The 14,353-nt window shown below is 44.2% G+C and overlaps 1 protein-coding gene across 1 annotated transcript in view; it reads left to right on the forward strand.

Moving 5' to 3' along the window:
- The window catches only part of Sppl3 (signal peptide peptidase like 3), an 83,482-nt gene that overhangs the window by 66,934 nt on the left and 2,195 nt on the right, over nt 1-14,353 (forward strand). Inside the window, exons 3-9 of the mRNA XM_042669633.1 lie at nt 823-911; nt 6,898-7,017; nt 7,972-8,050; nt 8,890-9,002; nt 11,328-11,434; nt 11,717-11,880; nt 13,708-13,907. Coding sequence (XP_042525567.1) covers nt 823-911; nt 6,898-7,017; nt 7,972-8,050; nt 8,890-9,002; nt 11,328-11,434; nt 11,717-11,880; nt 13,708-13,907 — 872 coding nt within the window. The remainder of the gene's footprint in view (nt 1-822; nt 912-6,897; nt 7,018-7,971; nt 8,051-8,889; nt 9,003-11,327; nt 11,435-11,716; nt 11,881-13,707; nt 13,908-14,353) is intronic.

A 14,353-nucleotide genomic window follows, 5' to 3' on the forward strand; every position in this document is an offset into this window, starting at 1 on the left:
GGCTCTGTGTGGGTGTCCTTTGACATTCCTCCTTCCAGGTTTTTTGATTGTTTGGGTTTGTTTTTTGTTTTTGGGGGGGTTTCTTTTGTTTTATTTTTGCCAATCCTAGGACTTGAACACAAGAATCTGGGCACAATTCCTGAGCTGCTTTTGCTCAAGTCTAGCACTCTACAATTTGAGCCACAGTGCCACTTCTGCCTTTTTCTGTTTATGTGGTAAGGAGGAATCAAACCAAGGGTTTCATGCATGCTAAGCAAGCATACCACTAAGCTACATTCCCAGCCCCCAAGTTTTTATCATAAAGAAGTAATTATCGATGTGCACAGATATATAGCTGGAAGATGCACCTGGGCTGGAATGCTTTCATCTGCAGACAGGAAAGCTCTTGAACTGATAGACCTGAAGGAATGTAGTATATTTTTTTAATGTGGCAATAAGAACTCCTTCATAATTCAAAAGGCATTTTCTTTCTTTCCCAATGTTAGCAGCTTAAAATACTCTCTAAATACTTCTCTGACCTACTTTTTTTTTTTTTTTTTTTTTGGTCTGTCATGGGGCTTGAACTCTGGACCTGAGCTCTTCAGCTCAAGGCTAGTGCTCTACCACTTGAGCCACAGTGCCACTTCTCATTTTCTGGTGGTTCATTGAAGATAAGAGTCTTACAGACTTTTCTGGCCAGGCTGACTTTGAACCATGATCCTCAGATTTCAGCCTACTGAGTAGCTAGGGTTACAGGCGTGAGCCACCAGCACCTGGCTCTGACCTACTTCTTTCATAAGCAATAGACTACCTATAAATTACCTATAAATTTTCCCCCCACAGGTCTCTTAATATGGACTTTGAAAATCAAGATAAGGAGAAGGACAGTAACAATTCTTCTGGGTCTTTCAATGGCAACAGCACCAATAACAGTAAGAAATTATATTATGTTAGTTAACTTTGCTCCTGTAGCTCTTGATTTTTACTCCAGTTAATAAGTTACTGGGTTCAAGGTTCTGTGTTTAATATAACAATAAAATCAAATCTGAATTCTATAAATCTATTACCTTTTTATGTTCTAGATCTGAACCACTGATTTCTTTTTTTGCCAGTCCTGGGGCTTGAACTCAGGGCCTGGGCACTGTCCCTGAGCTTCTTTTGCTCAAGGATGGTGCTCTACCACTTGAGCCACAGCACCACTTCAGGCATTTTCTGTTTATGTGGTTTTGAGGAATCGAACCCAGGGCTTCATGCATGCTAGGCAAGCACTCTACCACTAAGCCACCTTCCCAGCCCTGAACCACTGATTGCTTTTTTTTTTTTACCAGTCATGGGGCCTGAACTCTAGGCTTGGGCGCTGTCCCTCAGCTCTTCAGCTCAAGGCTAGCACTCTACCACTTGAGCCACTTCCAGCTTTTTCTGTTTATGTGGTGCCTAGGAATCAAACCCAGGACCTCATGCATGCAAGGCAAGCACTCTACCACTGAGCCACCTTCCCAGCCCCACCATTAATTTCTTATATACAAAAAAGTCATGTCTAAAAGCTTGCTGCTGAGATTTTTGTTTCTCAAAGATCAGACTTTATTTAAAGACACTGATGAAGCCAGGTACTGGATGCTCATGCCTATAATCCTAGCTGCTCAGGAGGCTGACATCTGAGGATTGTGGTTTGAAGGGCAGGTGAATAGACTACAAAAAGAGCTGAAGTTAGAACTGTGGCTAGAACCCTAGCCTTAAGCCAAAAAAGCTCAGGGACAGTGCCTAGTCCCTAAATTCAAACTCCAGAGACCAGCACTAAATAAACACACACACACACACACACACATTGATGATAATTTTGTGTTGATCCCAAGTTCATTCAGTGACAGGCTGGGAGTGGGGGTTAGGCAGTGCGTGGGTCTGAAGCCAAGGCTTGCTAAGCTCAGCCATGCCCTTAGCTTTGTAATTCACTTGTTGTTGGTTGTTGTTTTTTTTTTTTTTGTCGGTCATAGGGCTTGAACTCTGGACTTGGGCACTATCCCTCAGCTCTTCAACTCAAGGCAAGCACTCTACCACTTGAGCCACAGCGCCACTTCTAGTTTTCTGGTGGATTATTGGAGATAAAGTCTCATGAGCTTTCCTGTCTGGGCTGGCTTTGAACCATGATCCTCAGATCTCAGCCTCCTGAGTAGCTAGGATTACAGGCATGAGCCACCAGTGCCCGGCGCAATCACTCATTTTTAAGATAGTCTCTCTTCTTGCCCAAGCACATGCTTAAACTGATTAACCTGTTTCAGGCTTCCTATAGTTGCTGGGGTCACTAGCATGTACTACCATGTCTAGATTCTATCTGTTGAGAAGGAGTCTTATGGACTTGCCTGCCTGGACTGGAATCACACTCCTCTCAGTCTCAGCCTCCCACGTAGTCAGGATTACAGGTTTGAACCACTGGCACAGAGCCATTCAGTAACTCTTAAAGAGAGCTAATTGAAGTACTTGTAAAAAACTAAGCACTATGAGTATCTCCCCTGACAGTTAATGCCTGAAAATGACTGCTTTTGGCTAGTCAAGCACTCCACCATTTGAGTCATGATCTCAGACTCTTTTACTTTCATTATTTTTCAAATAGGGTCTCACTTTTTGCCCTAGCTGACTTAGACCATGATCTTCCCAGTTTTAGCCTTCTGAGTAGCTATGATGCCCAGCTGAATACCTGGTTTTTGTTTTAAATAGAACTATATATTAAATAGCATATGTGCAGCAGATTTATTCAGAATATCTAAAAAATAGAAACAACCCATTGATGCATAAAATAAATTCTATCTCATACAATGAGATAGAATTGAGCATTAAAAAGAATGAAATGGGCTGGGAAGGTGGCTCAGTGGTAGAGCGCTTGCCTTGCATGCATGAGGCCCTGGGTTCAATTCCTCAGCACCACATAAGCAAAAAGAAAAAAGCTGGAAGTGGCGCTGTGGCTCAAGTGGTAGAGCGCTAGCCTTGAGCTGAAGAGCTGAGGGACAGTGTCAAGGCCCAGAGTTCAGGCCCCACGACCGGACCCCCCCAAAAAAAAAAATGAAATACTGATACATCTGTACTGATACACTGCAGATGTGCCTCAAAGTATTATGTCAAGTGAAAGAAGTCGACACACTGCATATTGTGAGTCCGTTTATATGAACCTCCCAAAACAACAGCTGTATCTAGACAAAACACAGATATATGGCTTCCTGGAACAAAAGAAGGAAACTAGCTATAAATGAGGGCTCTTGTGCAGCATTCAGATTGTTTAAAAATTAGATTATAGTGATAATTTTACAGTTTGTAAGTTTACAAAAATATTGAGTTATGTACTTAAGAAATCATAAAAAAAGAAATCATTGAGTTAATATACTTAAAGTTGAGTTATATACTTAAGTTTTTATGTTATGTGAATTATACCTCTGGAATTATAGAAAAAGTATGATGCTTATTATGGAAGAGTCAAGTTAGAAATGAGTCTTGTCAAGTGCTGGTGCCTGTTGTCTGTAATCTTAGCTACTAAAGAGGCTGAGATCAAGAGGTTCATAAAAGCCTGGTTAAAAAGCCAGGCTAATAACATGGTTCAAGTAATAGAAAACCAACTGAGCAAACGTAGGCCCTGAGTTCAAACCCCCCTCCCATATTACAATTTAAATCATAATGAAATAGTACTACACACCTGCTAGAATAAGTAAAATTAAAAACCCAACCACACCAAGTATTAATAAGGTTATTAACAAGAAAGAGCCCTTTTATATACTACTGAGTGTACATTGACACAGTCACTCTGGAAAGCAGTTGAACACACTTCGGCCCAGCAGCCTTGTCCCTACTTATATACCCCAATACAAGCATGTGCATGAAGCACACACAAGCACAAGCAAATCAGCATTATGTGTAATTGCCAAGTACTTGGAAACAGCCCAGATGTCAGGCTGGATAAATTTTATATTCATACAATGAAACTTAGTTCCTAACAGCATGGATGATTTTCATAATAAAAGAAGCCAGACACCAAGAATACATGCGCCACAGTTCAGTATACATGAAGTTCAAAAACAAGAAAAATAAGATGGGCGCCAGTGGCTCACTCCTGTAATCCTAGCTACTCAGGAGGCTGAGATCTGGGGATCACAGTTTGAAGCCAGTCTGGGCAGAAAATCCACCAGACTATTTCCAATTAAACACCAAAAAAGCTAGGGAACAGTGCCCAGGCCCTGAGTTCAAATGAAACAAAGCCACATACACTCCATTGTCTGACATCTTGAATTCCTTACTGAACTATAAAGCTTGTTGGACATGTGTGGGTGGGATTTTCTTTGTTAGCAGAGAAAATACACACACTAATACTGTGAAGTCCATTATATCTGGAAATTGCTTTTTGTGCCTTTTTTTTTTAAGATTTTGTACTGGGGTTTGAACACAGGGCCTTGAACTTGCTAGGCAGTCACTCTACCACTTGAGCCACTCCTCTGGCCTGAAAATTTCTTTGTTGTTGGTGGTGGTGGTCCTGGAGTTAAGAACGCAGGGTGTAGGTGCTGTCCCTTAGCTCTTTCGCTCAAGACTAGTATTCTACCACTCATCCACTTCCAGTTTTCTGGCAGTTAATTGGAAATAAAGTCTCACAGACTTACTGCCCAGGCTGGCTTTGAACCTCGATCCTCAGATCTCAGCCACTGATTAGCTAGGTTTATAGGCATGAGCCACCAGTGCCCAAACTGGAAATTACTTTCAATCCCTCCTATTGTGTAATTTATAAGGATTTGGTAAGCATTTAGGCAAAGAGTAAAAAGTCAGTTTAAAAAAAAATGGTCTACTTGGGGCTGGGAAGGTGGCTCAGTGGTTGAGTGCTTGTCTTGCATGCAGGAGGCCCTGGGTTCGATTCCTCAACACCACATAAACAGAAAAAGCCGGAAGTGACTCTGTGGCTCAAGTGGTAGAGCACTAGCCTTAAGCTGAAGAGCTGAGGGGCAGCGCCCAGGCCCAGAGTTCAGGCCCCACAACCAACCAAAAACAAAAACAAATGTCTACTTGCTCATGTAACAGTATTTTCACAATTAAAAAAAAAAAACAGTAAAAAGCCGGGCGCTGGTGGCTCACACCTATAATCCTAGCTACTCAGGAGGCTGAGATCTGAGGATCGAGGTTCAAAGCCAGCCCGGGCAGGAGAGACCGTGAGACTCCTATCTCCAATAAACCACCAGAAAACCGGAAGTGGTGCTGTAGCTCAAGTGGTAGAGCACTCGCCTTGAGCTGAAGAGCGCAGGGACAGCGCCCAGGCCCAGAGTTCAAGCTCCACGACCGACAAAAAAAAAAAAAAAAAAAACAGTAAAGTCTATTTTATAATCAGATGCTTATTTAGCTGTGTTTATAGAATACAAAAAAATAATGTTACTGTACATAATTTCTCATTCCCATATGTTTTTCTTAGGCTGCCTTTTGGCTTTAAAGATAGTGCAGTTGGATTTTCTTACTTCTTCCTAGCTTCAGCTGCTCTGTTTAGCTTTGCTCTTTGTTTTGCCAGTCACTGGAGTTTGGCTAAAATGGAGAGATTTTTGTATTCAGTTTTGCATTTTGGTTACACACTTAAAGATTGTTGTAAATATGTCTTACATAAGCTAGTCATTATAGATATTTTTGTTCATAATTTGTAATAGATTATAAAGATGTTTTGTTTGACAGAAGAGGGAAGGGTGGGGTGTATTTTCAGATTTATATATTTCTTTTAAGAGGTTTATTTCTTATTCCTACCAATGATCATTTATTTGAGAACCCATTGTTTTTTCTAGGCCCTGGCACCTGCAATATCTTGTACTTCTTTGAACTATTATAAAGCACTTAAGTTAAAAAAAAAAAAAAGCCTTAGATATGGCTTTAGTGGCAGAGTGCTTATCTGGAATTTGAGTGGCCCTGGGTTCTAGTCTCAGTACTACGGGGAGGAGGAGATTTAATAAGATGGCCCCACCCCCAGCACTTTTTTAAAATACTCTGCAGGTAGTTTCAGTGAGCAGCCAAAATTTGAGAACCTCTACTTATTTCCTATTTAGATCCCTTAAAATGTTCTCAAAATTTTTCTACTTTACTGTTTGTGGCTATGACTTACTTGCTCTTCCCCCTTCCCACCAAAGTGAAGTGAACATGAGTATATTGAATCCAGAGGGTAATTATGGCAGTCAGTGAATTTAAACTACCACCTCCTTAAATCATGCACAAAACCACAGGTACACTCAAATAGACTAGAGTGAGTTTTTATCACCTCTCTGTGTTTCTGGTTTGGATGTGTTGTGTGTGTGTTGTTTTTTGTATCCAGCCATCCACGTCAGTGGCATAAGGTACTAGCTCCATTCAGCAAGTAATTCTTGGCACTTACTATAGTGAAAACAGTGAGGAGAGCTAGGAGCTCACACTCTCACAGGGCCTTGATACTCCATACATCACATTTTGTTTTGTTTTTGTGCTATATTGAGGCTTGAACTCAGATACTCTCACCTAGCTTTTTCTCAGTCATGACTGCTGCTCTACCATTTGAGCCACACCTCCAGTTCCAGCTTTGTATCTGTGCATGTTTGCATGCACGCACATTGTGCATGGTACTGGGGCTTGTTCAAGGCTCGTGTTTACCACTTGAGCCATATCTCTACTCCTGGCTTTTTTGCTGGTAGGTTGGAGATAAGAATCTCAAACTTTTCTAACTGGGCTGCCTTCAAACTGATTCTCAGATCTCAGCCTCCTAAATAGCTAGGAGTTCAGATATGAGCCATCAGCATCTGGCATCAGTTCCAGCCTTTTGCTGTCTCACAGCTTTGTCTGCTCAGGCTTTGCCCAACCTGTCCTCATTTTGATGAATTTATATAAGTGCATGGGCACTGTGTTTGTTATCTAAGTGATGGTTAACATGTCTTATTTCCCTTCTTTCAGGTATCCAAACCATTGACTCCACCCAGGCTCTTTTCCTTCCCATTGGGGCATCTGTCTCTCTTCTAGTAATGTTCTTCTTCTTTGATTCAGTTCAAGTAGTTTTTACAATATGTACAGCAGGTGAGTCTCTCTAATTTTATTTAGCCTACTAATAAATGTTACTTTTTTTTATCAAAAAGATGGTATTCATCATATGCCAGTAGCTCACACCTGTAATCCAAGCTACCCCAGAGGCAAAGACCTGAGGATCACAGTTCAGAGCCATCCCATGCAGACAAATCCAAAAGAAACTCCAATTAGCCATCAAAAAAGCTAGAAGTGGAGAAATGTCCAAGTGTTAGAGGGCCAGGCTTGAGCAGAAGAGCCAAGGGAGAGCATGAAGCCCTGCGTTCAAATCCTGGTACTGGTATTTTTTTTAATACCAGTAAAATTAATATGTATATATCATGCCATACAAGTTTTTATTTGTAAATTTGTCTCCCTTCCTACCCATCTCTTCCTTGAACAGATCAGTATACATGTGTTCAAACCTGAAGAAAGCAAGGTAGAATGCTCATGCACTCTATGATACCATAGCTCCTTAAGTTACCAGATAGTCCTGTTTGGCATAGTGGTCTTTGGCTGCTTCTACCAATGTCTTTGAAGATAGAAATATTGATAGCTTATCAAAGTAATTCAACTATCAACTTTCTGATTTGTTTTCAAGCTGAGCAATGATAGAAATGTAAAAATTACCAGCAATATGCCATATGTTAGGAAATTTTCCCTAGCTCCTCTACTCATCTTTTCTTGAGTTAGGAAAAATGAGAAAATCTACCCATGTGTCTGCCTACTTCAACCTTAAGAGCTTGTCTGTGCCATAGTAAAGAGAGTCTTCTGGTGATGTGTTAAATGGGTGAGGCCCTGAGTTCCCCAAACCCAACACATACACAAACACACACAAGCGCATGCACGTTCGTTCTCTAGCTGTTTCCACTTGTCAAGTAAGGTATTTTAAAAAATTTATTGTGTAATAATGCCATATAATTGATTTAAAAAATTAAAAGCATTAACCATACATTTTTCTTTCTCTAGTTCTTGCCACAATAGCTTTTGCTTTTCTTCTTCTCCCGATGTGCCAGTATTTAACAAGACCCTGTTCGCCTCAGAACAAGTAAGGACTTGTGCCTTTGCTCGGAGTTTATAAACATGTGTGGCTTTCTCTCATTGGTGGTGGTGTCACTACTGAGCGTCGATACTAAGAACACAATGCGAAGAACTTTGCGAAGGGAGCTACGCGATCTTTATCACTGGCAGACAGTGTTTCCTTTCTCACCTTTCATAGCAGAGGAATACACAAACGTTAGGAAGTAGGGGCCATTGCAGTGTGCTTCCTGCTTAGATTATGAAAAGCAAAATAGTTTTCACTGAAGCCAAGCTTTCTTTCCTGGTGAAGTAATGGAATATAGGAATAGCGGTTCCGTTCACTCTGTTGTCTATGGTGACCCAGTTATGTCAGCTATTTTGGTTCACTGCCAAAATGCTCACCTCAGTTCCTGAAGCAACTGCTCCATGGAATCAAGGGCTCTGCTGATGGGGAAGGTGTGCACTTAGAAACCAGTCACCAGGGGGACCTGGTTTTCCCTGGAATGGAGAAACTTGCAAATACTTCATTTCTGCTAAATGAATTGAGTCATGGCCTTTCTTCATTTAGTTTTCCTCTTAAGATTGTTCTCCATGCTTAGTTTCTCCAAAAAGTGACTTTTGTCGCTTTGAATTGTTAAATACACATGTTGGTAATTTGATCAAAAAAGTACATTATCAAATGGGACCAGAAGTAGCATAATTCCTCTGGGTTTTTCTAGCTTACGCTGAGAGTGTCTTGGATCTTTTGCATTTCCACTGTTCAGGTATTGCTTACTGTTCTCATCCAGCCATGAATTCTGATCTTGAAGAACCGAAGGGAAGTAGTTTGGATTTTGAATGCCATGTCCCTGTGACTCTGTTTTTCAGGATTTCCTTCGGTTGCTGCGGCCGCTTCACTGCTGCTGAGCTGCTCTCGTTCTCCCTGTCTGTCATGCTTGTCCTCATCTGGGTTCTCACTGGCCATTGGCTTCTCATGGACGGTGAGTCTGAGATTGGACATTTGTTTTCTCACAGTGCTTGCTAGCATCGATGAGAGTTGTACAGGGCTTCGTTTTGACATGTGCATACAGTGTGCCTGACCAAGCATACCCCATGCCCTTCCATCACTCGCCCTTCCCAGCACAGCCTCCCCATGCGCCACTGTTGCATTTTCACACGGACATAAAGTCTTTAACACCCTCTCTGCTTCATCCTCCCCCACAGGACCTGCTTTTTGTAAGTGTATGCCAATTGTTCAGGGGGGTCCCTGTGGTATTTCACAGCTGTGTGTACAGTATTTTAATCTTCCTGACTGCTTCCTTTCCCCATCCCACTGCCCCTCCTTCAGCAGCTCTCGTCATCCATATATGCAACGCATCCCATACTGTGCACCTGCGAACGTTCTCTGCCTCTCTGCCACCAGTCCTCAATTTAAACATGTTCTAGGCCAGGTGCCGGTGACTTATGCCTATCTCCAATAAACCACCAGAAAATCGGAAGTGGTGCTGTAGCTCAAGTGGTAGAGCACCTGCCTTAAGCTGAAGCGCTGAGGGACAGCACGAAGACCCAGAGTTACGACTGACCAAAAAAAAAAAAGTGTTCTAGATACATACAGATTCTGTAGTTTTCCTCAACAGTTTTACAGATAGCTTATTCAGAGTTCTACAATATTTTTTATCCCTTACACACCTAAAATATACTCTTTTCCCCTTCTGCCTCAAGCATCTACCAGTCAGCTTTCTGTCTCTATAGATTTCTCTGTTTGGACATTCAAGTCTGACTTCCTTCATTTAGCAAGATGTTTTCAAAACTCATCAATGTCATCCTTTTTTTTGGTCAGTGTGGGGCTTAAACTCTGGGCCAGGGCTCTGTCCCTCAGCTCTTCAAATGAAGGCTAGGCTCTACCACTTGAGCCACAGTGCCACTTCTGGTTTTCTGTGGTTCATTGGAGATAAGAGTCTCACAGACTTTCCTGCCCGGGTTGGCTTTGAACAGTGATCCTCAGATCTCAGTCTCCTGAGTAGCTAGGATTACGGGCGTGAACCACCAGCACCTGGCAACGTCATCCTTTTTGTAACTGAATATTACACACTATAATATACCATTGCATATGTAGAATACAGTATACATTTTAATGGGGTGTATATAATATATTCCTTTTTATATAGAGATATAAACATCTGTATATACTGGTTTAAGGTATAACTCTTCTCTAATGACTCTACAGCATTTCATTGTGTATTGTTAACTATCTCAGTGTTCTTGATGGTTTTAACCTTAACCCTGATGTAAACTAAGGAGTAACTAAGTTACTACTCAATTTTTACAAGGCACGACACTAGGGTGGGTATGTTCGTCTCTAATGATTGGAAGTGTGCTAGGTAGAATTCAGTGCATACATAGTTTGAGAGTTTTTTTTCTTTTATGGGTCCGGTCGTGGAGCCTGAACTCTGGGCCTGGGCGCTGTCCCTCAGCAATTCAGCTCAAGGCTAGCGCACTACCACTTGAGCCACAGCGCCACTTCCGGCTTTTTTCTTTCTGCTTATGTGGTGCTGAGGAATTGAACCCAGGGCCTCAGGCATGCAAGGCAAGCGCTCTACTACTGAGCCACCTTCCCAGCCCCAAGTTTGGGAGTTTTATAAGGAAGAGATATTTATATATATATAGAAAATACTTGCAGCCAAGCACCAGTGGCTCACGCCTATAATCTTTAGCTACTCAGAAGGCTGAGAGCTAAGGATCAGGGCTCAAAGCCAGCCCCAGGCAGGAAAGTCTGAGAAACTCATCTTCCAGTTAAGCACAAAAAAACATAGGCCCAGAGTTCAAGTCCCATTACCAGCACACAAAAAAAGAAAAAGAAAAAATGTAAACCTTATATAGAGAACTAGGATTACCGACATATACCACTATTACCACTATGCTAAGCTTATCCAGAACTCTAGAGGACCTGTGCTATAGAAGTAGTCAGAGACATGGAGGTAGCTAGCAGGGAAGTGTTAATACAGAAGCATAGCGTATTTGTGTGTGGATAGAGGAAAGTCTAGTGGAGACGGAAGAGTGAATTGCTGAAGCATTTCTGCGTGAAGGAAGGGGGTGTGCGCTTTGGAGCGAGTTGACTAACCAGGGCAGTGCATTCCCGGCACAGGAGGGGCCCCAGTGGCTGCTCCTCAGTCCCCGTAGGTCCAGCTGGACGGACAGGGCTGCTCCCAGCTGGTCTAAGTGCCTGAAAGGGAGCTCAGGGCCACCTTTTTGTCAGAGCATTGCAAACACACAGTGTTCCCAAGCCTGGTGTCCACACACCTGATGCCTGGCCGTCTCCTTCCCAGCTCTGGCCATGGGTCTCTGTGTCGCCATGATCGCCTTCGTTCGCCTGCCGAGCCTCAAGGTCTCCTGCTTGCTTCTCTCAGGGCTTCTCATCTATGATGTATTTTGGGTGAGTGTCCACTGTTCCCCTCTGTGTTTGTATCCACAACCTGGCTGTCCGGTCGCTCACTCCGGTCCTGTGAGATGCATGCGTGGCAGCTGTGCTGCAGTAGCAGAGTGGGGGTGGAGACATCGAACCCTGCAGGTCCACCTGGGAGCGGGGTTCTCTTCCGGGAACAGCAAAGAACACTGACCCTGCAGAATTCTGGGCTCAGCTCTGCAGGATGACCACCAGTGCTTAAAGCAGGCTGCCTGAAGCTCCCGGTTAAACTGCCTTTCTCCACCTCGGCAGGTGTTTTTCTCAGCCTACATCTTCAATAGCAATGTCATGGTGAAGGTGGCCACGCAGCCGGCTGACAATCCCCTCGATGTTCTGTCCCGGAAGCTCCACCTGGGACCCAATGTTGGGCGAGATGTTCCCCGCCTGTCTCTGCCTGGAAAATTGGTCTTCCCAAGGTAAGAGCTAGCTGTTGGGCCTCGTCCCATAATTGGGAGCCACTGCCTTCCTGTTTCTGCCTTGGGTGGGTGTCTGTCCTGCCATCGGCTTTCTGATCCAGAATGGGAGAGGACCAAGTTACTGCTTCCTGTCTGAGAAAGTGAGGGTGGGAAAAATTACACTCCACTAGTGTCACACAACACTGGATGGCTCCTCTTTGCACCATTTTTAATTGGCTAAAAATAGCTAGGTGTCAGTAGCCCATGCCTGTGATCCTAGCTACTCAAGAGGCTGAGGTCTGAGGCTCACAGTTCAAAGCCAGCCTGGGCAGGAAACCCCATCTGAGACTCCTGCCTCCAATAAACTACAAGCAAAGTCAGAAGTAGAGGTATGGCTCAAGTCGTAGAGCACTAACCTTGAGCACATGACCTTTGGGCCTGGGTACTGTCCCTGAGCTTAAGACTGGCAAAAAAAAAAAAAAAAAGGCTGGAATTAATCAAATGTAGATCTTCACTTACAGACATTTGTTTTTTTTTTAAGTTCTTGCTGGGCGCCGGTGGCTCATGCCTGTAGTCCTAGCTACTCAGGCTGAGATCTGAGGATCGCAGTTCAAAGCCAGCCTGGTCAGGAAAGTCCATGAGACTCTTAGATCCAATAAACCACTAGAAAACCGGAAGTGGTGCTGTGGCTCAAGCAGTAGAGCGCTCGCCTTGAGCTGAGGGACAGCGCCCAAGCCCAGAGTTCAAGCCCCACGACTGACCAAAATAACAACTTACCGTGACAGTGGTTCATTTCTATAATCCTAGTAGCTATTCAGAGAGCTAAGTCTGAAAATGAAAGTTTGTAGCCAGACAGGGCAGGCAAGCCACAGGACTCTTCATCTCCAGTTAACCAGCATAAAGCCCAAAGTGGAGACATAACTCGAGTGGTAGAGCACCAGCTGTGAGCAAAAACAACAACCGAAGAGAGCATAAAGCTGTTTTAAGTCCCAGTACTCACTCTCACATTTACACACACGTTCTCTTTGTTATTTTTTGTTGGTCGTGAGCCTGAACTCTGGGCCTAGGCACTGTCCCTCAGCTCTTTAGCTCAAGGCTAATGCCCTACCTCTTCATACATTCTTTTTGTAAACTTACAATGTTCTGGTAAAAATTATACTGTTCGTGGTAATACAACCTTGTGAAAATTAATGCACTGTGTTAATGCCCTCTCTGATAGCTAAGTACTTGTTTGCAGAATGAATGTGACTTGGGCCTAGTGGTCCACACCTGTAATCCCAGTCACTCGAGAGGGGAAGGCAGGAAGCCTGAGTCAGAGGCCAGTATGGGCAAAGTTAATGAAACCTTATCTGAAGTGTGGGTAGAAATCTCTACTGTGTGAACACTGGCAAGAACAAATAGAAACAAAGGGCTGGGGGCACAGCTCAAATAGTAGAGCACTTGCGCAGAGGCCCAGGTTTAGTTGTAAAACTGGGGAAAGAATGAGTGACGTGCCTGGTGTTTGCAGAGGCGGTGGCTGTGCTGCTCACCCCAGCCTGCGTGTAGGCGGCCTTCTCGGAAGCGGCTCCCTCCTCAGTATACTGAGCCTTTTAAGCTGCTCCCTTCAAAGTTAGTGTTCAGCCAGGCACAGTAGTGTTGTGCACACCCTTAACCCAGCCCTCTGGTGGCTGACAGGAGGATTGAGACTGAGGCCAGCCTGGACTACGTAGTGAGAGCTTGTGTTGAAACAGTAGATTTCCGTGTGCCATTCACGGAAGTTCTTTGACCTCTTAAAAGGTGGGCAGACCCCACACAGGGTGGAAGCTGCTTGTCCAGCATGGCCTCCTAACATGCCGCTCTGCCTTGCAGCTCCACAGGCAGTCACTTCTCCATGCTGGGCATTGGGGACATTGTGATGCCTGGCCTCCTGCTGTGCTTTGTCCTCCGCTATGACAACTACAAAAAGCAAGCCAGTGGCGACTCCTGTGGCCCCTCCGGCCCAGCCAACATCTCTGGGCGCATGCAGAAGGTCTCCTACTTCCACTGCACCCTCATCGGGTACTTCGTAGGTAAGAGGCCAGTGTGCCCAGCCCAAAAGATGCCACCTGCTTGGTGCCCAGAGGCACACTGCACACACGTGCAATTGCTGAATGGATGGCAGAAATCCTCTGAGACTTCAGTGAATGCCTATTAGGTTCCTGCTTCCATAGACCTTCATGCATTCCAGCAGGTCTGTCACCTCTCACTCCCCAAAGGCAGACCTACAGGCAAACAGGAAGAGACTGTTATGCTAGGAATGGCTGTAACCACGCTCACACACACCTGCTGTGGCAGGGGATAGGGAAGAACACACCTCCCCTGAACTAGCACAGCACCGCACACACCTGCATCATTTCAGCCCAGGACCCTAAGGGGCCAGGCAGTGGCTCTACCCCCGTTGGGCACACTGAGAAACTCAGAGGCAGTGCAGAGCTGGAATCTAAGCCAGGTCTCCTGCTTGTGCAGCAGCGTCACA

This window comes from Dipodomys spectabilis, unplaced genomic scaffold, assembly GCF_019054845.1.
Source record: "Dipodomys spectabilis isolate Male_0828 unplaced genomic scaffold, ASM1905484v1 ptg000499l, whole genome shotgun sequence".
Classification (NCBI taxonomy): Eukaryota; Metazoa; Chordata; class Mammalia; order Rodentia; family Heteromyidae; genus Dipodomys; species Dipodomys spectabilis.